The sequence below is a fragment of the Sinocyclocheilus anshuiensis genome, unplaced genomic scaffold (assembly GCF_001515605.1).
Source record: "Sinocyclocheilus anshuiensis isolate Anshui unplaced genomic scaffold, SAMN03320099.WGS_v1.1 scaffold1037, whole genome shotgun sequence".
NCBI classification, from domain to species: domain Eukaryota; kingdom Metazoa; phylum Chordata; class Actinopteri; order Cypriniformes; family Cyprinidae; genus Sinocyclocheilus; species Sinocyclocheilus anshuiensis.
The window spans coordinates 756,382-779,652 of record NW_015555773.1 but is presented as its reverse complement, the minus strand read 5'-3'; the positions used below and the strand labels follow the sequence as shown (position 1 = coordinate 779,652).

The window sequence follows — 23,271 nt, the reverse complement described above, 5'->3', positions numbered from 1 at the left end:
AAACTTTAAAGGCTGAACGAATGACTGACAGCCACAGCGGAGAAAAGAGTTTGTGTGAACTTTAATGTAAGGACTTAAATATTCATATGTAGCTCACATTAAGCTATGGTATGGCTTCAGAAGTAACACAGAATAATTCGCACAATTGAAAAAATAAAATAAAATCTCGGATTTGGATCGGCCCTCTCCGACCGATACCCGATCCTAGAAAAATGGCACTATCGGAGCCGATACCCGATATGAATATCGGATCGGCGCATCCCTATTTTCTACAGGAGGAAAACGCTTAACGAGAGACTTTGCGCATGCGTTCATATTCTGCTGTGCTGTGGCCACGGATTTGCGGGTCTTGTCTTTTTCTTGCAGGACCCTGTATGTTATAGTACTAAATTAGTTTTAATCATTAAATCACCACCACAGCTTCTCGTCTCCATTGGCAACACGCACTATTTGTGTCGATTGCAAGTGACGTCGCAGGTATCGGAGAGTGCAAGTGGCGATTGCAAGTGACATTGTCATTTAGTTTCTTTTGTCTTGTCTTCACCACCTGGCTATACTGTTGTAAAATGTTGAGAGATTCAAACAAAAAGTAATCAATAAATAGAACAAAATAAAAAATAAAAACGACTGCAAGTGATGTCAATTGCGGAAGCGCAAGTGTCTGAGAATGCAAGTCTGAGAGTGCAAGTGCAAGTCTGCAGCCAGACCCTTCTCGTTTATTGGACTACTTGAAGAAGCATGTGATGGATGTTTACCATAAGCTAGCTGCCGCATGGAGATGGGCATGGTGTCCTCCTGACTGAGCGCCAACAGGCCTTCATTTGCTTTCCTGGGAGAGATACAATAACAGACGTTAACAACAACCCTCCAACACAACACCAACACTGAACGCCAATGTGATTCACCAACGGGATATTTTAGTTATTTAAAGACCCCATGGAATCTGAAGAGGGATTGTTTAATAATGTTTTCTGTCTTGTGTTGAGTGTTTCCTAGTGAAACAGGAAGATTGGGTGAGACAGCGCAACAGTTTGTGTTTTTTTTTACAGAAATTAAAACTTTTGACTGACAGAAATACTTTGTAACATTATAAATGTCTTGACTATTTCAAATAAATTCTGTTCTTTTGAGATTTCTAATCATCAAAGAATCCTGAAAAACAAAATAATGTATCACGGTTTCCACAAAAATCTTAAGCAGCACAACTGTTTTCAACACTGATGATAATAATAAATGTTTCTTGAGCACCAAATCAGCATATCAGAATGATTTCTGAAGAATCACGTGTCACTAAAGACTGGAGTAATGGCTGCTGAAAATTCAGCACATTTCAAATGTGTTTATCTAAAAGTGAAGTGTAGGTTCAAGTAGTGTTGTCACGGTAACAAAATTTCAGTATTCGGTACCGATACCAGTGAAAATCCACGGTTCTCGGTACCAATTTCGGTACCAAAGCAAAACACAAAAACATGCTAATTGAACAACATTTTTATTAATAACGTTAAACAAAAATTAAATGTACAAAACCAATGCCATTCTTTATACTTATTTAAAAGTGTTTCACGTTTTCCCACAAGTAATAAAAGTAAGAAAAAAGTAAACAAGTTTCACCCAAAAGTTTAGTCATAGTTCTGCTGCCACTGAAAAACATCTGTAAACTGTTGTCTGTTTTAGGGTTTGCTGGTGTGTTTCAGGATCTTCCTCAGTCTTCACCTGTAAAAGCAAAATATAATATACTGGTACCGTAACGTTTTCATTTTTTTAGTACCGACTTGGTACCAAAATACCGGGTCTTTTGACAACACTAGGTTCAAGTGTAAACTAGCATTCACATGACCTCAAAGCTAACACACAAAATACAGCCCTGCCACTGTTTAGTGTTATATTAATGCAGTCAATGCTCAAGAACACGATATTCCATTATATTTAGATTTATTGATTATGTGGCTCCTTTCAAACACAGAAAATGAACAGTTAATTCTTACTTCAGCAATCTGTAGTAACCATATCTGAAAGCCTCCTGAAGCAGCACAGAGAGCACAACCCCGAAGATGAGCAGCCCTCTCTGCTGAGCTGCACTGTTCTTGTTGCTGATCTGAACTGTGATGAACCACACAAGAGAGGACAGCAACAAAGACACCAGCCAGAAGAAAGCCCTGAAACAAACACAATCATGTTACAAATACTGTCACATATTTAAAAAAAAAAAAAACTGCTCAAAAATTCCCAGTCACCAAAACGTGCTTCCCTCCCCATTCCATTGCTTGCTAGTGCTCTTAAAGGAGTAGCTCGCTCAAAAAAAAAAAAAATCCACCCTCTTGTTCAAAATCTACACTACTGTCAAACGATTGAGGTCGGTAAGATTTTTGTTTTTAAACAAGTCTTACCAAGGCTGCATTGATTTGATCAAAAATACATTGAGAAATATTATTACAATTTAAAACAAATAATTTCTCTAAATACATTTTACAACCGCAAGCTGATTTTTTCAGCAGCCATTAGACTAGTGTTTAGTGTCATATGATCTTCAGAAATCATTCTTCATTGTGCCGTTTCATATTTTTGTGGAAACTATTTTTTTATGAATATAAACTTTAAAAGAACGTCATGTAAAAGTCTTACCCTCACTTTTAATCAGTTTAATGCATTCTTGCTGAACACAATTATTAAAGAAATCTTACTGACCCCAAACTATTCGTTTAAATATCTTTCAATTTCCAAACTTCTCTTTGCATTTAAAGTTGTATCTTGTAATGATATTTCTAAGCCTCAGATCCTAGTGATTTGTGTAAACAAGCAGCAGATTTGAAGGCAGTTCTGAGCCCAGATACAGTGATGTATCCATAGACTATATAAAAACAGGCTGTATCACACTGAACCGCACTCACACCGGGGGATGAGGGAAGCCCATCTGCCCAGAAACCTACCCTGCTATGAGGAAGATCACGCGCAGCGGGTCCCTGGCGATTGTAAACATGAACAAAGCGACTGCTGGCCCGAAAGCGATGAACGTACAGCCGAAAAACACCGCCACTGTCATGATGGAGCTCGGCTAACCTGCTAATTCACTCAAATGACTGCCGCTTCACACGGTTAAGTGCCCTCAGAGGCTATCAACACACTTCATCCATGAGTCTACGGCTTTTAATCGCTTCGTATAAGCACCATATACCAAGAGTTAACGAGGCGTTTATTGTGCCAGTTTTCTTCGAAATAGGTTGACTGGGTTCAGCTCTGCGCTCCAAACAGTCCAGCACAACGTCTAAGGTTAACCTACTTCCGGTTCCTTGTCATGTGACCCGATGTGTTTGGGATCAGTTTTCTTACCTCACCCACTGAATTCCTTTTCTTTCCCGCATTATTTAACCCTGCTATTGTCCTACGAACTTCACCCAAACCTATTTTAAATGCATGAATTCTTGTTTACAGTACAACATATCTAAATATCCACATTAGACACATAAAAAAAAGATGTTCTAAAAAGATTAATATGGTCAAATTAGCACAATAAAAAAAATGTCTCTTTTCCTGGTTAATTTCATTTTTGGCATTACAACACCAAATCATGAACAGTGTTTCATACACACTCACATTAAAGCAAATGTTAATTCATTTTAATAAGTTATTGCAAATGTTCCAAAGTCATTCTTTATATTTGTATTCATATACTTCAATATTCATTCCATATAACACATTTAAATAAATCTACTTTTCTTGTCTAAACCTACGCAATATAATAAATATATAAACAAAAATCCTCCAACACATTTTCTTAATCACACACGCACAAGCACACACAACATATAAAACTGAGCAGTAACAGCAATATAAGCATAAGGCACTGTGGTGTGACATTTTCTTCTAAAACATGTAGCTGCTACTCTTCCCCAGTTTCAAGTATCATACGGTTTATCATTCATCAATCAAATATATAAACACATTTTGTCAAGACAATGATATTCCAAATGATGAAGACCATGACGTAAATTAAAACTTGTGCATCAGCTCCATAACAGCTATAGATGTGCTCTGGCCAAAGATAAAAGCTCCAGTAAGGACAGTCACCACACCCCACCCTGTCAAGAGAGCTCTGGAAGGAACAAACTAAATAAATTAAAGAAGATGTGTGTAAAAGGGAGAAAGTATTGTTGAAAGTAATATCATGTATTTTTAGACACACTATAAATATAAGAAAACGGCTAGAATAAGAGACCAGATGAAAGTCAGGAAATTAAAATGACTTGACTTGGCTCTCTTTAAACATACATAAGATGTTACACACCTGATCCTGTGATTTATAGGCTCTGTCTGCATTGCAAAAAATGAGACACAGCCCTACCAACAAAAAAAAAAAAACAGTTTGGTCAATATTATCTCACAGTCTGTTTGAATGTATATGTATGTACACTATCATTCAAAAGCTTCTTTTTCCCCCAAATAAATTAATACTTTTATTTAGCAAGGATGCATTAAATTAATTAAAATTGAATACTTTTACATTGTTACAAAAGATGTATATTTCAAATAAATGCTGTACTTTTAAACTTTCTATTTATCAAAGAATTCTGACAAAATGTTTCATAGCTTTCACAATAACATTAGGCAGCACAACTGTTTTCAACTGCAATAATAATAATATGAAATGTTTCTTGAGCACCAAATCAGCATATACGAATGATTTCATATAAGATGATGGATCATATGACGCTGAAGACTAGATTAACGGATGCTGAATATACAGCTTTTGCCATCGCAGGAATAAGAGTTGAATTGTATTAATATTCCATAATATTACCGTTTTTACTGTATTTTTGATCAAATAAATGCAGCCTTGGTGAGCACAAGTATTAATAAATCTTACCAACCCAAAACTTTTGAACGGTAGAGTATGTATGCATGCTTAATGTGTGTTGGTGAGATTGTAATTGTTTAATTGAGTGTCTCACCAGGAAAAATAAATATAAAGAAAGCGCTAATTCCCCCGATTACGCTGATGACCTCACTCATGTCTGGTATGTAGATGGCGATGAGGAGAGTCACAGTGATCCAGAGAATTGTTAGAATCAGACGGCACCGACTCTCAAACACAGATGTAATTATGGCCCGTCGTTCCCAAAAGCGCAATATTTGAGTTAGAATCACTGACCTGTGAACAAGACGCAATCATTGACACATGAGTGTGTGTACACAGTGTGTGTGTAGGGAGCTATATGCATATTTATTTGTGGTTTACGGTACCTTCCCAGCAGCAGTATTATAGGATAGATGGTGACGATCGAAATCCCAAACAGCAGCCTAGCAATAATCATCACTACATCATTTCCAGGATATGACATCAGGATATCTGATGCTACTTCTCGCCCAAATGTAAGAAAACCAAACACACCTGCCATATTGCAACAAAGTGTCAGTCTCTTATTTAAAACTTAAAAACTTACAGGAAAATATTTATAATAATAACACTATAGATTGAGCTCTACAAATATGACTCACCTGTGAGAGTATAAATAATCAGGCAGAAAATCATAGAAGTGACTGAGATGAAAACCCAGTGTGTAATCTTTTTGTTTTCCATGCTGCTGTATATAGCAATACAAGCTTCATGACACTGTAATATAAATAAAGATTACAATTTATGAGCTTTCAGCAATCACAATGGTCAAAAGTACAACAAGAAATCTGCAAATAGTGCACCATTGATTTAAAGAAATAATAATTTTATCTCTGCACAGAAATAATATCTGCATACTGATTGTTATCTAATAATTTTTTAGAGAATCTGACCTGGAAACCAAAACAGATAGTAGGGACCACACTGAACATAGAGGCCCATGAGTCCAATCTGTTACAAATAACCCAAACAAACCACTGATATTAAACTCTTATGAATAATATATACATGAACTCAACTTTATGGAAAACATGTTCTTTACATATAACTCACCCTTGACTGTGCTCTGGTGTGAGGTCTGCTGTGTGCTAATCTTTTAGATAATATTTTACGATAATAGCTACACTCAGGTTTGTAGCAGCCAGAGTTCCCAATACACTGGACACAAAGCATTAAACACAAAGAAACATTAAGAGTTAATGATGGATACAGCAGGTTAAAGTGGGACAGTGGTGGGAGATTGAGGGAAATATGTAGTACTTTTCACTAGACATTAAAAAGGCTAGAAGGTGGTATAAAAAAAGATTTAGGGAGTAGCAGATATATGTGTCAGCTTTTAACACACCTGGTGTATTTCTGGATGCCGATCTCTTTGGGTACAGAGAGTGGAAGGATGATAATGAGGCACATGACAAAGAGTGCAAAACGGTGATCTGTGTACCAGTGATATGGCATCTCTCCTTCTGTATTTCCCGTCACTGTCTCATACAGAGACAGACACACTGAAACACACAGACACTTATGTTCAAAAGGGTAAAAGATACTTTTGTGTCTTTGTCATGTGTATATATACACATTCACCTGTTACAGTTACTCACACTGAAACATGATGACTCATACGGAAAAACACAAAGCACACACAACTTACGCTTATTAGAGGAAAATGTTTGATTGCTTTAAGCCTCAAAATCTTCATATTCTTGTTCAGCTGTATCCTCATAAGCACTGCTTTATAAGGCTTTATGTGGGCTGCTTTTACTAAAAGTTCCTTGCAGATTATAGTTTCCTTTAAAAAACCTACCATCTTTCAATTAAAAACAGTTTTTGCTGCTTAATATTTTTTGTGGAAATTGTGATACACTACCATTCAAAAGTTTGGGATAAGTAAGATTAAAAAAAAGAATAAATAAATAAAATAAATAATTTTATTCAGCAAGGGCACACTAAATTGATCAAAGTATCAATAAAGACATTTATAATGTTACAATAGTTTTCTATTTTAAATAAATGCCATTCATTAAACTTTCTATTCCTCAGAGAATACTGACAAAAAGTATTACTAAAACGGTTTTTAACATAAGAACTATTACAGAGCCCAAATCAGCATATTAGAATGATCATGTAACACTGACTGGAGTAATGACTGCTGAAATTTCAGCTTTGCCATTACAGGAATAAATTACATTTTAAAACATATTAAAATAAAAAGCAGTTATTTTAAACTGTAATAATATTTTACAGTATTACCGTTTTACTGTATTTTGATCACAAATGTAGCCTTACCGAATATAAGAGATTTCTCTTCAAAATCATTAAAAAAATCTTAATCAAAACTTTTGACCAGCAGGCTACTGAATGTAATAATATCTCAAAGGATGGTTTGAAATATCACACAAATGCTTGTACAGCAAGATCAACAAGTTTTCAGTGGTTTAAGATCATCTTTACAAAAGTAATATGAAAAAATAAATACATAAATAAAATAATTTGGAAAAGAAAAGAAATAAACCAGCCTAAGTTTGTTTGGTCACTCAGCCGGTTTAGCTGGATGGCCAACTGAATCAGAATCAGAATCAGAATGAGCTTTATTGCCAGGTATGTTTACACATACGAGGAATTTGTTTTCGTGACAGAAGCTTCCACAGTGTAACAGAATGACAGTGACACAACAAAAAAACACAGATAATAAAAAATAAAAATAAATAAAAAATAAAAAATAGAACTTATTAGAGATAAGTAAATAAGGAATAAAAATATACAAATCGACAATTGTATGTACAGGTATATAACAATAGACAGTTGTATGTACAGGTATATTATGTGCAAATTGAAATGTAGACTGAGTATGTGTGTTAGATAAATAAGTGTATGAGTGTATAAATAGTGTGTGTTCCACAGTTATTGTTAAGTGTTCATGAGATGGATTGCCTGAGGGAAGAAACTGTTCCTGTGTCTGGCCGTTCTGGTGCTCTGTCAGGTCTTCCAGCCTGACAAGTTATTTTTGTTGTTAGTAGGATTATACCTGTGCGCGTGCCTAGAGCAAAAATGACTTAACACCTATCAGAATTACAACGCACCATCTCCACAGTGATGGCTGTGTTCACGCCGCCAGCCTTCTCAAAAGCCCATGGAAAGTTAACGAGTCCCGCGCCGAGGGCTGATTTGAGCACGATGAAAATGGCCCCAAACGATCCGAGTCGCGGGACGTCCGAACCCCGCGCAGGCCTGGACAGCAGACTGATGCTGCGGATACTCTCTCTGGCCAGTTCCTCCATGCTCGGTGCGAAAGACGAAAATGATCACAATTCTCCAGCTCTGTTGTATTCTAACACGAAAACGATTTGGAAGCTTCCCTCTGGAGCGTTTGCGTCCAAAGCATCCGCACTTGTTCAGTTTAGTATAGTGAGTGAGGCTGTCTCAAGTAAGACCCCTTAAAAATGTCATCCCAAGGTGAGAAATATTGTATAGACTTGCTAGCGTTTATAACGGTGGGTTCCGAGTAAATGATTGTTTTTCTAAAGATGCATGTTAGGAGGAATGTGCAGCTGATTTCACACATTATCGACTACTTAAGCTTCTTTATCAAACGAGACCCTCGTTTTGACTACAACAGGAGGAATTCGGTGTTATTTTATAACGTGCAGCGCCGTGACAAATTAATTAGTGCTGCGACCCTGTTTAAACCCTTTGAACAAACATTCATTTGAAGCGCTACTCGAGGCACGTGCCTCTTAAAGGGCCTAAAACAAACTCTGTTTGTTTGTGAACTCCCATTTCTTTGTTTCGTTTACTTTTTTTCCACTACATAATATTCGGATTTGTAAAGAATATTAATTTAATTTATTAATGGTGAGGAGGCTCTCTTACTTTTAAAAAGCCATTACCAGATTCCAATCAGACAATATTCATAAAATAGCATGTCTACATTTATATTGCAACTATATATTTCATTTAAAACAGCAAAACTACAAATGTAGGCGAATGTAAATAGGCTATATAGAAAGTAGCCTATAGTCTTACATTACATTTACATTGAATATTGTAGGCCTACATGAGCCAAAGAATAGGCTGCACTCAGGAATAAGCGTTATTTCATTTATTTTTAAAGAGGTGAACAAAACAAAGTGATGGAAGTTCACAAAGCAATGAAAATTAAGTATAGGCTGTTTGTGAACTTCCAGAATTTGTTAGGCTACATGGCTGCCAGAGTTTGTTGAGCAACATATAGACATATAGGCTATGCATTCAGATGAACAAACATGATCTTGTGTGGTTTATAAAAATGTGAATAATAAGCAGCAAAATATAACTTTGAAATGAAACATCCCAAACTGACATACCTCGATTTCAAAGTAATCAATAAATAGAACAAAATAAAAAAAAATAAAAGACTGCAAGTGACGTCGCTAGCGGAAGCGCAAGTGTCTGAAAATGCAAGTCTGAGAGTGCAAGTGCAAGTCTGCAGCTAGGCCCTCTTGCGATTTCCCGCTGTGTCATGTCACGCCTATCCGACAGATGGCGGTAGAGCGTAACTAGCAGTCTCCTGTCGCATTTGATTCCTCGAGCAAGACTTGAACAGTTTCGCTCCTGAGAAGTAATGTTCCCGTAAACACGTGGGTTTATTGAAAATGCCTGTTGACACAAAACGTATCCGTGGACCGGAGGAGTCGCAGTCCCCGCTGCTCTTTCTTTCTCCAGACAAAGCTCCCAAGGCCAGCAGCAGGCAAGGCGTCCGGGGGAATGGAGAGGTGCGGCCGGTGTTTGCGCGCTGCGGGCTGATCAGCCAGGCTAAGGGCTCCGCATACCTCGAGGCTGGAAACACCAAGATTATATGCTCGGTGTACGGGCCGAGAGAAATTGAACGCAAGGACGAAACAGACATGAAAACCGGTCGCCTTGTTTGCGACTTTAGGCTCGCGCCGTTTTCATGTTTGAAACGGGGTGCCTGGATCCAAGGCAGCGAGGAAAGAGATCTGTCCCAGACTCTACTGGAGGGCTTGCAGCCAGGGGTTTGCCTACACAGGTACCCGCGCTCTCAGATTGAGGTTAATGTCATGGTTCTGGAGAACGACGGCTCGATCCTTGCGCATGCGGTGACATGCGCCTCTATGGCCCTGGCGGATGGCGGTATTGAAATGTATGATGTGGTGTTGGGTTGTGCGCTGCGGCAGAATAGAAACACGTGTCTCGTTGACCCTTCATACTCAGAGGAGTGTGGGAGCTGGCTGGAGGGTTACGGGGAGAACCAGGGGTGTGTCACCGTGGCTCTGCTTCCCAATCTGAATCAAGTGTCTGGTCTGAATGCGGACGGAGAGATGCGGGAAGACACACTGGCCGATGCTGTGAGAACCTGCATGGATGGCTGTCACAAACTCTATCCGGTGCTACAGCAAGCGCTGACGCGGGCTGTGAAGAAGAAAGCTCCACCACCCGAAAAATAGACTTTTACTTGCCACGATCCTAAAGTTTTGAGGAAAATAAAAGTGAATATATTGTTTATGTGCATTGCTTATCATGCTTTCTACACTTAAAAGTGCAACAGCGTAGTACTAATGAAATAAACGTATCTGAAGTTGCAAATATATTTTCTATTATTTCTTCATTCCACAAGTGTTGCTGTTTTTTATGCGGTAGGTATGGTTGCAAATATGTGACCCTGGACCACAAAACCAGTCATAAGGGTTTTATTAAAACCCTTAGAAACCAGTCAGAAAGATATACATCACCTGAACGCTGAATAAATAAGCTTTCCATTGATTTACGATTTGTTAGTATAAGACAATATTTGGCTGAGATACAACTATTTGAAAATCTGGAATCTGAGGATGCAAAAAAAAAATCAAAATATTGAGAAAATCGCCTTTAAAGTTGTCCAAATTAAGTTCGTAGCAATTCATATTACTAATGAAAAAATTAAGTTTTGATATATTTACAGTAGGAAATTACAAAATATCTTCATGGAACATGACTTAATTTCCTAATGATTTTTGGCATAAAAGAAAAATTTATCATTTTGACCCATACAATTTATTGTTGGCTATTGCTACAAATATACCCGTGCTACTTATGATTCGTTTTGTGGTCCAGAGTCGCATATATAAAACAACATGCAGCTCACATGGCATTTTTAGAAAAGATGCATTTGAGACTGGTGATTTGCTATAGTAATAACCTTTAATCAAAATTTTTGTCAGAACAGATAATTAATGAAGTCCCTGATAGACTCACACAAATGTGACAGTCGAAACAGTGCACTGAATTAATTTGGATTGTAATGAACGATCATTAAAACTGATGAAAGGGGCCCGAGTAAAACAGTAAAAATACATCTAGTAATTTAAAATAAACTGGCACTTTTGGAATGTGAATATTCAAATATTAAAGTGCTTGGATTTTTAGCATGTTTTGGCAAACAAATTACAATACCACATTAAGAAAATAGATGGCAACTAAAACGTGTAAAATGTGTCTCATTCTCTATAGTAAAACAGATCGCTTGTAAGATTGCTCAAGCAAATTGTAGTGCAAACTCTAGTATATTTGACCGATATAGCGCATAATTATGCATACATTACTATGTAATAGATGTATAACTGTGTGACAGCATGCAGGGAAATGAGGTAATGAACATGTATGGATGCGATTGTGTGTTTGATCCCTGCACTGCACAGTGTGAGGCTCTCAAGCACGTTTCAATATAATGTTTGTAATTTCTGAACGGCTTGCAATTCTCATCGGAATGCCATAATGACCGGTTCCAGGGGTCACATAGACCATAGTGTGTTCAGAGACACGGTAGAGTCCACAGAAAAATGGATTCATCAGGAATGCCAGGATGGTGAGGGGGAACAGCTGACCAGCGTGTGTGTGACCTACACAAATGCAAAATTGCATTTTAAGTCCAGGAGAGGACAGAAATTAAGCTCCAGCAACATACTCCTACATTTTCACTTTACAAAACACCAAAGAATCTAAGAGATCCATAAAACTGAATTGATATTTATTTACATACCTGAGAGTACCAGACTGATGTCTGGCCGTTGCTGGAGGGCCTGTTTGGCAGCACGAGGCTGATGTGCAAGAAGAATAATTGGACTCTCTGCACTGCAGCCACTGAGAGCTTTCTCAACATCCATGCCATGGCCTGGGTATCTTTAAACAAAGCAACACCATGAACAAGAGCCCAGTACAAGGCACACAATATGCATCAGATTTGTATGTATTCAAATGAGCCTGACAATGGCATCAACGTGAACTGACCGAAGCATGCGGGCCTCGAGGTCATCAATGCCAGCAAGGCAAATCCAGTCTTGCGTTTGTTCAGGACGGAACACTTTTGCATGGCTGTTATGAAGAGCCTGAATCCCCATTGAGCGCAAGAGCTCAAACCAGCCTTCAACATCGGCAGTGTAGTAGTCATGATTGCCTGAAAGTCACACAATAATGAATGTGAAGATGTGCACAAATGTTCATTTACATCCTTTTCACTAGTTCACACTTACATATAATAAACAGAGTAAAGGTTATGCGTATTTGGCGTGCTGTCCGAGGGGAGGGCTCCGAGCTCGGAATTTTGGTCCGAAGAATTAGAATAGGAATAGTTGTAAGTGCGGAGATTGGGTGGTGGAGGGATGCTGGAAAACTGTCAAGGAACAGAGGTAAGCCTGCTGTGTATATATACACCCCTTATCTTGTTAACTGGATTGATTACTGATTGTGCTCCTCTCGTATTAATTAGGTTAATTATCTGAACTTGCTCCTCCAGAACTTTGTTAAAGGGGTCATCGTATGCAAAATTCACTTTTACATGTTGTTTGAACTAAAATGTGTGTTGGCAGTGTGTACACAACCACCCTATAATGATAAAAATCCACCAAGTGTTTTTTTTTTTAAATCCCGATAAATCCAAACCACTTTCTCATATCAAGCCATTCTCAGATTCTCGGCAGAATGACGCCGTTCTGCACAGGCCCCTCCCATGATTGTTGATTGACAGTGGCGTCAGTCTTTGGTTTAATCACAGACCCACCCTGAGTGAGCTGTCATCAGTCCGCCATTGATTTGACGCCGGAGCGGGTGTAGACAAGATTGTCTCCCAAGCGATTGAGGTGCTTTGTTGTTGGATGAAATAATGAAGATGGCAATCGTCATTTACTCCCGACATCTGAGCTGCTAAAGACGCAGTGGATTACGTTTGTTTTTGAAAGGAATGTGCCCCCGATCTACCTAAATGCGACTATGTTCGCACAGATCATTCGTGATCCAGCTTCATCTACAGAAGAAGTGAGTATAAGGTTCTTTTATGAATCTTTGCAAATCGCCTTTCCTAATAATGTGCTAGTTAGCAAGTTTCACGATGAATGCGGCTAAAATGTACCGTCTCTCAGAGAACAGTGCATCACCCCATGGAAGAGAGGGGCGGGGTGAGCGGAGCTCATTAGCATTTAAAGGGACATGCAATGAAACGGATCGCTATGAACAGAGGGTGTTTTACACTACCATAGAGAAATTTTAACCAAAGTATGTTATAGACTTTTCATCAAGACCTTAAAGAATCATATCAACTTGTGGAAAATGGGCATCTGATGACCCCTTTAATAAAACATCTGACCCCTTTAATAAAACATCATGTATCAAACAGCTACTAAGACAGACCTGTAGCAAAATAGGAGCCCAGTTGAGCCTTCATCTGTCCCAGTGGTTCTGCAGCGCTCTTCAATCGAGTCACCTGAGAGTCAGTCAGATCACCGACAATCACCACCACATCTACAGCAACAAACACAAGGAGTAAAATCAATATCAGGTACATGTTAAAGGGATAGTCCACCCAAAAATGAAACTTCTGGCATCATTTGCATGTAGTTACAAACCTGTAACAATCACTTTGTTCTGTTGAACAAAGATATTTCGATTTTTTGAATACAATGGAAGTAAATGGGAATGGATACAGTTTGGTTACCAACACTCTTAAAAATATCTTTAGGTTCAACAGAAGAAAGACAGTCATACAGGTTTGAAATGACACATGAGGGAGAGTAAAAGATGACAGAATTTTACAGTGCTATCCGTTTAACTCTTTAAAGATTACACAGATACCATATAATTGTAATTACCTGGGTTCAGCTCATTCACCATAGTCACAATGCGCTGCAGTTTGGAGCGGCCTACTGTAGGTCCCAGATGTATGTCGGACAGAAGCACCAACCTCAGCCCGTTCAAAGACTCAGGGAGCTTCTCTACTGGGATCTCCACCTCAATTACTCGTGGTGGCTGGGCTGCATTTACCAACCCATACACTGCCAGTATTGCTGTTAATATCATTGCCAACACTATATGACTGACTGATCCGCTCGCGACCGCATCCTCTTCTCCTCCTCGGCTGCGGGAGAGAAGTCTGCGAAGGCGGATAAGGCAGCCAAAAACAAACAGGAAGAACAGTAGGATGACATAAATGCCCAAACAGGAGAAACTCAGCAATGATAACCAGTGTGGCTCAGTGTCCACGAGGAAAAACATGCATAGGTAGCTCCCGTGCACCAGAGTAAGAAACAGCAGGACAAGAAGACGCCAACATCTCTGCGGGACAGAAGGTGCACCTCTGGCTCCGCACAGCCGCCGCACCACGCGCTTCCATATGTAGAGAGAGCCGAGGAGCAGCAGGGAGTTGATGAAGAGGAGAAACTGAACGCGAAACAACGAAGCGCGAGTGTTTTTGTTCACCCGCTCGGAGAGTAATGTTCTGGATATAAGCATAGAGAAAAAAACAACTCCCGATGCGATTCCTACTTTCCCCTCGGCGGAGAGGCGCCCAAATCCAAACATACTGACCGTCATGTGCTCGGTCACTGACCCCGGCACAGTCTGTTGCAACTATATTACATTCATTCTAATGACAGCACGGTATAACTTATAAGAACGATAAAGAGCTCCTCATACCTGTCAATTCATTTGAGTCATTCTCTTTAACTGGGACATGGGAGAGAACAACACAAAACTACTTCCGCAGACAAAGACGCTGCAAGAGCTTTGATGGCTGCTATGATAACAACATGAAGAATACTGTTGCGGTTCGCGGTTTCCTACTAGAAAGGGCATATAGACATTGCTACACACTCAAGCTTGATAAACGTCCACTACACAATTCGCAATCGTGTAAACAAATTAAATATAAACACGTCGGTCTTTTGACAGCGTCTCTTTCTGCGTGACAAGTGTGTGCGCTAATTTCATTGGCTCGTCACATTACAGAGGCGTGGTTGTGTGACGCTCCCCTTAACATACAATGATGGCGTGTCCCGGTGAATTCAGTTCCCCTGTTTCCCCTTCAGCATCACTGCAGTGCGCAAGCGTGTGACGGAAATGTTACGCCCCTTAACATACAATGATGGCGTGTCCCGGTGAATTCAGTTCCCGTTTCCCCTTCAGCATCACTGCAGTGCTTTATGAAGCCTCAGAAGGGAATATGGGAGGGGGGAACGATATTTCTCAGGCCTTTGGGAAAATCTGTTCCACCTGTATTTTCGGTGTATGGGACTGTTCTGTAGATTAAAGTTGTTACACATAATGATGACACTTAAATACATCACCAGCATAACCTCTGTAGATGAAAGTTCTTCTAGAGGTGAGTAGCTTAATAATAATAACAACAACACAGTATTGTACAGTGCAATATGGTTTATTTATGGAAAGCATAAGGTTGTGTGACAACCCCGACACACACCAACAACAACATAACAGTAATAATGTAAACGACCGTCAAAATTCGTTTATTAAACTTGACGCATTAGCATTAGTTAGCTGTAGCCTAAGCCACGAAAGGCTGAGCTATAAAACCTCCAAAACAATACATTCTACTTATGTATTTGACAAACAACGTGAAATATACCTTATGTTGATGGAAAGTAGGAAATAACATCATAAACTGACGCTTGAGATAATAAAGCACACATTTTCCGCTTCGAAATCATGACATCGGGATTTCACGCATGCGCGTCGAAGGGGAAACAGGGGAACTGAATTCACCGGAACACTTGACGGTAATATTTAGTGGCTGTGTCCGCAATCGCCCCCTACACCCTCATTCACTATTCCCTACATTAGGTCACTAATTCAGTTAACTAGAAGGAGTGAATGAAAACGAGTAGTGAATTCGGACACTGAGTGCACCGGAAGGAATGCCACTTTTGCATAGTTTGTGCTTGCTGTTTATTAATCATTTGAAACTAGCAGCTCCAGTAGTAAGATTAAAGGATTTATCTTGAACTCTGTCACGGAAATTATGTATAAACCCTAATCAAACAATTTAATAATGAATTTACGCCATGGATGAGCGCTTTGTAAAAATGAACAGATTGATTATTCAGCTGCGGGCGCCATCTTCTGGCGAGATGCGGGAATTCATTCGGCGCGTGACTCTCACGGTGCATTATGGGCATTCTCTAGCCGTTGAGCGTGCACCAGTTGTACACTCGTTTTTGCAGTGCATTGTGGGATTGAATGAGTGCACTCGAGAACGTCCACTATGGTTTCGGACACCACTAAAAATGGCTGTTCCCTCAAATAGTGCCCTATTTAAGGGTATAGGGGGCGATTTCGGACACAGCCAGTTCCTGTGAAAAACTGTTCCAGTGGATGGAGTTTACGTGATTATTCATTAGTTTCCCTAATGTGGGCGTGTCCTTGAAACAACGCGCAAACGAACAGAACTGAAAATATTAGTGCAGGCTTCTCAAATCACTACGTGTTTAATGGATTATTTCGAAAAGGTTATGAAGTATCAATGTTTAGCATTAAAGCATTAACTGGGTGATTCTATAATTGGAGATACATTTGGCATTGCAGAAAGTTAAGATTTTTTTTTTTTTTTCCATTTTAATAATTCAGTGCTTGCCAAACACAAGTTACTTCCTTTTTTTTTTTTTACTTTTAATGAAAATGTCTGTAAAATTATTGTTTTTGCACTTGATTTGAAAGAAGATATTTTACTGTAATGTTATGGCTTTTGTTTGGCAGCCGTAGCTGCTAGTCATTTGACTGTTTTATTTTATTTTATTTTTATTTTTATTATTATTATTGTATTTATTTATTTTTACAATGTAGCACTTTTAAAGCATGGTTCTTTATGAAACCTTATAAAAAGGGTTCTATTTAAAAATAAAAAGGGTTCTGCTATTGTTACAAAGTGAAGAATGGGGTACTGTTTAGAAGGGGTGTGTCCTGTTATTGTTATAAACACTTCTTCTTGGGAGTCTGGGCCACAGTGGTGTTGCTAGGTTTTCTGAGACCCCTGCACAGTATATCTTATTGTGTCACCCATATTGTGGTCATAGTGATGCACAATAATTTATCCCCCAAGTTCATTATTTTCCACATACTGTACATTATTGTTTCTCCTCTATGCCCCGCCTTTCTGAAACGAGGTGTGCTCTGATTGGCCAGCTATCCAGTGCGTTGTGATTGGCCGAAAACCTCAAGCGTGTGACGGAAATGTTACGCCCCTTAACATACAATGATGGCGTGTCCCGGTGAATTCAGTTCCCCTGTTTCCCCTTCAGCATCACTGCAGTGCGTTATGAAGCCTCAGAAGGGAATATGGGAGGGGGGAACCATATTTCTCAGGCCTTTGGGAAAATCTGTTCCTTCTGTGAATACATCACCAGCATCACCTCTGTAGATGAAAGTTCTTCTAGAGGTGAGTAGCTTAATAATAATAACAACAACACAGTATTGTACAGTGCAATATGGTTTATTTATGGAAAGCATAAGGTTGTGTGACAACCCCGACACACACCAACAACAACATAACAGTAATATAATAATGTAAACGACCGTCAAAATTCGTTTATTAAACTTGACGCATTAGCATTAGTTAGCTGTAGCCTAAGCCACGAAAGGCTGAGCTATAAAACCTCCAATAATGTTTATTAGATTTTAAACAACAATTTTATTGTTTTTTTTTGGTGAAAATAGTTAATAAACAGAGTTGACCCTTTAAGTCACAGAATTGTAAAGTAACAGAATTGACATAATTGTCCGATGGACTGTCAATTCTGTTACCGCATTGTTACTCTAACTTGGTAACAGAGTTTGACAGTAACAGAATTGACCATTTTCTTTATATTTTGCTAAAAACTCCACTTGGCTTTTATAAATAAAATGAATGAAATATTACAAAAAGAAAAGTACAATAAAATATTTTGATTACGCAGTGATACATGATGGAAAAAATGCACTGACTAATTCGGACAAGAAATCATGATTTTCAGCTATTTAAGACACTTTTTTAGTGAATGAGGGTGTAGGGGGCGATTGCGGACACAGCCACTAAATATTACCGTCAAGTGTTCCGGTGAATTCAGTTCCCCTGTTTCCCCTTCAGCATCACTGCAGTGCGTTATGAAGCCTCAGAAGGGAATATGGGAGGGGGGAACCATATTTCTCAGGCCTTTGGGAAAATCTGTTCCTTCTGTGTTTTCGGTGTATGGGACTGTTCTGTAGATTAAAGTTGTTACACATAATGATGACACTTAAATACATCACCAGCATAACCTCTGTAGATGAAAGTTCTTCTAGAGGTGAGTAGCTTAATAATAATAACAACAACACAGTATTGTACAGTGCAATATGGTTTATTTATGGAAAGCATAAGGTTGTGTGACAACCCCGACACACACCAACAACAACATAACAGTAATATAATAATGTAAACGACCGTCAAAATTCGTTTATTAAACTTGACGCATTAGCATTAGTTAGCTGTAGCCTAAGCCACGAAAGGCTGAGCTATAAAACCTCCAAAACAATACATTCTACTTATGTATTTGACAAACAACGTGAAATATACCTTATGTTGATGGAAAGTAGGAAATAACATCATAAACTGACGCTTGAGATAATAAAGCACACATTTTCCGCTTCGAAATCATGACATCTGGATTTCACGCATGCGCGTCGAAGGGGAAACAGGGGAACTGAATTCACCGGAACACTTGACGGTAATATTTAGTGGCTGTGTCCGCAATCGCCCCCTACACCCTCATTCACTATTCCCTACATTAGGTCACTAATTGATCTTAACAGTGAGGGAAATGACATCATTTCCTGTATCTTACATAGTTGTGGGAGATAATTCCACTAATTTAAAGGCAAAGTATGGTATGGTAACAGAGTTGATGCAAGATTAAGGACACACATTTTTATAAGAAAATAGTTTTTTTTTAATTTTTTTAATAATGTTGTAGAATTAGGTAAATGACTCTTTAGGGCTTTTATAAATAAAATGAATGAAATATTACAAAAAGAAAAGTACAATAAAATATTTTGATTACGCAGTGATACATGATGGAAAAAATGCACTGACTAATTCGGACAAGAAATCATGATTTTCAGCTATTTAAGACACTTTTTGCAAAACATATTATATTGTTATGAACTGTAACATCTTGTAATTCATAACAATGAGTAACACAGTATTAAAATAATTAAAAAATATAACCTTTTGAAAAAAGCAGAAAAAAAATAATGACTTCGGACACCAAATGTACCTGCAATTATAGAATCACTCAACTGCAACAGTGTCAAAACAGCATAGTTTGTGTAATAATATGATAAATCGTCTATAAGCTGTTTTGCCTGATTGATTACAGCAAAACAAACAATAATCGAATAACTTATGCTAACCTAGACTAATATAGTTTTTTTTTTCTTTTTGATGTGTTTAGCTTTTATATATTTCATTTGTGGGGCTTTAATTTATTTATTTTTTGAATAGATTAGCCAACCTAGTTGTCATTGGTGACTACTGCAGTGTGTATACAAAGCCTGAAACAAACCTCTACAAATGTATCTGAGATCATTATTAAAACAGGGCCTTGGCACTCAATGAATACAGCCTCTGTGTGTGTTCAGTTCACACAATGATCAGCTACCAGTGACTTAAGCTCCACATCCAGTCTGAAACAAGACAATGAATTTACATGACGATAAATATGTGGTAATATCACAAAAGCAAATCAAAGCCATATTATGACACTATTGATGATGACATATGTATGATTTCTTATCCAAATTTAAAAATAATATTCTTGAAGTAGCTGCTGACCTAGAGGTGTCCTCCTTCTTGATGTCCAAGAAGACTGCGCCATCAGAATAGTGCTTTAAGGTTTATGCACTGTATTATATAATCAATTACAAATTATAATGATTACAATATTAACATTTTAACTACAAGAAACATTTTATCAGTAGGCATGTAGGTTATGTAAGTAACAGAAACAATGGCTATATACAAAATAAACAAAAATTAATGAATGACACAGGATACTCTCTCCCGGCTAGTTTATACTCATTTTATTAGGCCACAGATAAGTAATATTTGTAGAGGTTTGTTTCAGGCATTGTATACACACTGCAGTACTAGTCACCAATGACAACTAGGTAGGCTAATCTATTCAAATAAATAAATACATTAATTAAAGCACCACAAATGAAATATATAAAAGCTAAACACGTCAAAAAAAAAATAAATAAATAATAATAATATATTAGCCCAAAATAACTATATTTGCCAATGTTAGCATAAGTTCGATTATTGTTTGTTTTGCTGTAATCAATCAGGCAAAACAGCTTAGACGATTTATCATATTATTACACAAACTATGCTGTTTTTACAAGGTTGCAGTTAATGCTTTAATGCTAAACATTGATACTTCATAACCTTTTCGAAATAATCCATTAAACACGTAGTGATTTGAGAAGCCTGCACTAATATTTTCAGTTCTGTTCGTTTGCGCGTTGTTTCAAGGACACGCCCACATTAGGGAAACTAATGAATAATCACGTAAACTCCATCCACTGGAACAGTTTTTCACAGGAACTGGATATTACACAACACCGGAGCAACGAGACAAAAACATTCAAACCCATTACAAACGAGGCATTCGTTGCATCCAGTGGGGACATAATTACTGATTATAATGACTTCTACTGTCTTTTTACTCGTTGCGTTGCATCGCGCCGCGTAAACATAAAACCATTTTGATAGTCTGCATTCGTGATCGGAGAAATGACAAACAACAAGCGCTACTCTACACTGCTCAAAACTTGCGTTTGAATCATCAGTGGCAAATCCTTTAAATATTAAATCGTACTTGCAGTCTGTGAGTCAGAACAGCTGGCATTGTAGTCTACTCTACCAGGATCAGGAAACAGTCCTCCATAAAATGCGCTGCACAAATCTGAATATTTGGGTTGAACTGTTCTGGAACAGTGTTGTAAATACAACATAACCACTGATTTCTAGTCGGAAGGCCAAACAACGTAGTTTCGCTTTCACAACGAAACACACAGCGTCACACACGGCGGGCCTGAGTGAGCGGCGGGCGGGCTTGCGGCAACCACATGTGACGACCCCGGGCTGGACTCCGCTTCGTCCACAGTGAAAGCCGATCCACAGCGCGAAGTTGATGTATTTCCTCAGCGACCAGCACGGATCAGCTCTAGGCATGACTATCGTCCTCTTTTGGAAGGCCAAACAAAGTAGTTTCGCTTTCACAACGAACGACATGGCAGCGGAGGCAACAACAATACTACAGCGAGAATAAAAGTTACGCCTTCTTTCTTTGCGTGAACATTTGGGTGGCGTTATGCAAATCTTCCCACATCGTGACTTAGACATGTGTGGGCATGTTAGCCCCCACAGTTAGGACTCTTAACTTTTATAAAGAATATCTCTTTGGATTTGAGACTTTAGTCTTTGCAACTTTACAGATCTTCTTTATGCACCAAGATATTGTAACACTCCAAAGAGACAGGAAAAATTTAAATCGCATCATATGACCCCTTTAATTCTGATTGGAAAGGATCTCAATATTATTAACACAAATATTTCTGTAATAATTTTTCAGTATCTTACTTAAAACGTTACCACCTAAGAATGAGCTGTTTGCTACATTTATAGCCAATGTTTGCTACATTTTTGTAAACAACTAACACTCCATTTCTGTTTTTATTTTTATTTTTTTAAATTTTGAAGCTATTTATTTATTTAGGTCAGATAACTTTGGTTTGATAATGTGATATAACAAAATATTTTGATATAATAATAATAAGTGACAATAACTTTAAGTAGAAAAAAAAAATTTCAGGTTGTCTTTGTGATGTCTCAATACTCACACACAGTGTCAAATGTATTCATGCAAAACAGCATTTATATTTGAGGAATTGGGTCCTTCACAAGGTGATCATCATATGTGACCCTGGACCACGCAACCATACAAAACCATACATACATAATACATCTGAAAGCTGAATAAATACGCTTTCCATTTATTGATATATGGGTTGTCAGGATAGGACAATATTTGGCTGAGATACAACTATTTGAAAATCTGGAATCTGAGGGTGCAAAAAATCTAAATACTGAGAAAATTGCCTTTAAAGTTGTCCAAATTAAGTTCTTAGCAATGCATACTACTAATAAAATATTAAGTTTTGATATATTTACAGTAGGACATTTAAAAAATATCTTCATGGATGGAACATGATCTTTACTTAATATTTTAATGATTTTTTGGCATAAAAGAAAAATCGATAATTTTGACCCATGTAGCCAATGTTTGACCAATGCATTGTTGGCTATTGCTACAAATATACCCTGCTACTTTTGACTGGTTTTGTGGTCCAGGGTCACATATCTGAACCCAGCAAGCAATTTTGCGTTTAAAAGACGTCTATTAGCCATCTAAACACAGCCCAGACGTCTAGGCTAAATTTGGGCTGTCAGTGAAAATTTATAGACATCTAATCATAGACCAAGAATAGACTAGTCATCAATTAGACCGCTATTAAATGACTACATATATATGTCTAATAGACGACAAAATGGCAATCCATCCAAACAAATTCACATCATCTGAAAGCTGAATAAATAATCTTTCCATTGATGTATGGTTTGTTATGATAGGACAATATTTGGCCGAGACACAACTATTTGAAAATCTGGAATTTGAGGGTGCAAAAAATCTAAATACTGAGAAAATTGCCTTTAAAGTTGTCCAAATTAAGTTCTTAGCAATGCATACTACTAATAAAATATTAAGTTTTGATATATTTACAGTAGGACATTTAAAAAATATCTTCATGGATGGAACATGATCTTTACTTAATATTTTAATGATTTTTTGGCATAAAAGAAAAATCGATAATTTTGACCCATGTAGCCAATGTTTGACCAATGCATTGTTGGCTATTGCTACAAATATACCCTGCTACTTTTGACTGGTTTTGTGGTCCAGGGTCACATATCTGAACCCAGCAAGCAATTTTGCGTTTAAAAGACGTCTATTAGCCATCTAAACACAGCCCAGACGTCTAGGCTAAAT

At 38.0% G+C, this 23,271-nt stretch overlaps 3 protein-coding genes and 1 pseudogene across 4 annotated transcripts in view; 1 reads left to right on the top strand and 3 right to left on the bottom strand.

Annotated features, from left to right (window-relative positions):
- LOC107674423 (gamma-secretase subunit Aph-1b-like) overlaps nt 1-3,310 on the bottom strand; it is a 4,795-nt gene extending 1,485 nt beyond the window's left edge. The window contains exons 1-3 of the mRNA XM_016468389.1: nt 2,928-3,310; nt 1,986-2,156; nt 756-829 (exon numbers count right to left, since the gene is read on the bottom strand). Coding sequence (XP_016323875.1) covers nt 756-829; nt 1,986-2,156; nt 2,928-3,040 — 358 coding nt within the window. The 5' untranslated portion in view covers nt 3,041-3,310. The remainder of the gene's footprint in view (nt 1-755; nt 830-1,985; nt 2,157-2,927) is intronic.
- A 419-nt stretch (nt 3,311-3,729) lies between these two features.
- LOC107674422 (putative sodium-coupled neutral amino acid transporter 8) lies at nt 3,730-8,166 on the bottom strand (annotated as a pseudogene).
- Nucleotides 8,167-9,378: 1,212 nt separating this feature from the next.
- Nucleotides 9,379-10,461, top strand: exosc6 (exosome component 6). Its single transcript, XM_016468423.1, has one exon. The coding sequence runs from the start codon at nt 9,520-9,522 to the stop codon at nt 10,330-10,332; it is 813 nt and encodes a 270-aa protein (XP_016323909.1). The 5' UTR covers nt 9,379-9,519; the 3' UTR covers nt 10,333-10,461.
- A 680-nt stretch (nt 10,462-11,141) lies between these two features.
- Nucleotides 11,142-15,113, bottom strand: tmppe (transmembrane protein with metallophosphoesterase domain). 2 transcript variants are annotated; one of them, XM_016468443.1, is made up of 6 exons: nt 14,828-15,113; nt 14,005-14,285; nt 13,547-13,657; nt 12,152-12,317; nt 11,904-12,043; nt 11,142-11,763 (listed from the first exon to the last, which is right to left on the bottom strand). In XM_016468443.1, the coding sequence occupies exons 2-6, from the start codon at nt 14,210-14,212 to the stop codon at nt 11,573-11,575; spliced, it is 816 nt and encodes a 271-aa protein (XP_016323929.1). In that variant the 5' UTR covers nt 14,213-14,285; nt 14,828-15,113; the 3' UTR covers nt 11,142-11,572. The 2 variants fall into 2 exon arrangements, with proteins under 2 accessions (XP_016323929.1, XP_016323928.1); XM_016468442.1 differs by having other exon boundaries at nt 14,005-15,113.
- Nucleotides 15,114-23,271: the final 8,158 nt, after the last annotated feature.

Bases quoted from the DNA above. Each gene is read 5' to 3' on its own strand.
- exosc6 (XM_016468423.1), top strand. From the start codon at position 9,520: ATGCCTGTTGACACAAAACGTATCCGTGGACCGGAGGAGTCGCAGTCC.
- tmppe (XM_016468442.1), bottom strand. From the start codon at position 14,725: ATGACGGTCAGTATGTTTGGATTTGGGCGCCTCTCCGCCGAGGGGAAA. The intron at 12,044-12,151 runs GTCAGTTCACGT...CTTTGTTTAAAG, and splicing joins CTCGAGGCCCGCATGCTTCG to ATACCCAGGCCATGGCATGG. The intron at 11,764-11,903 runs GTATGTAAATAA...GCATTTGTGTAG, and splicing joins CATCAGTCTGGTACTCTCAG to GTCACACACACGCTGGTCAG.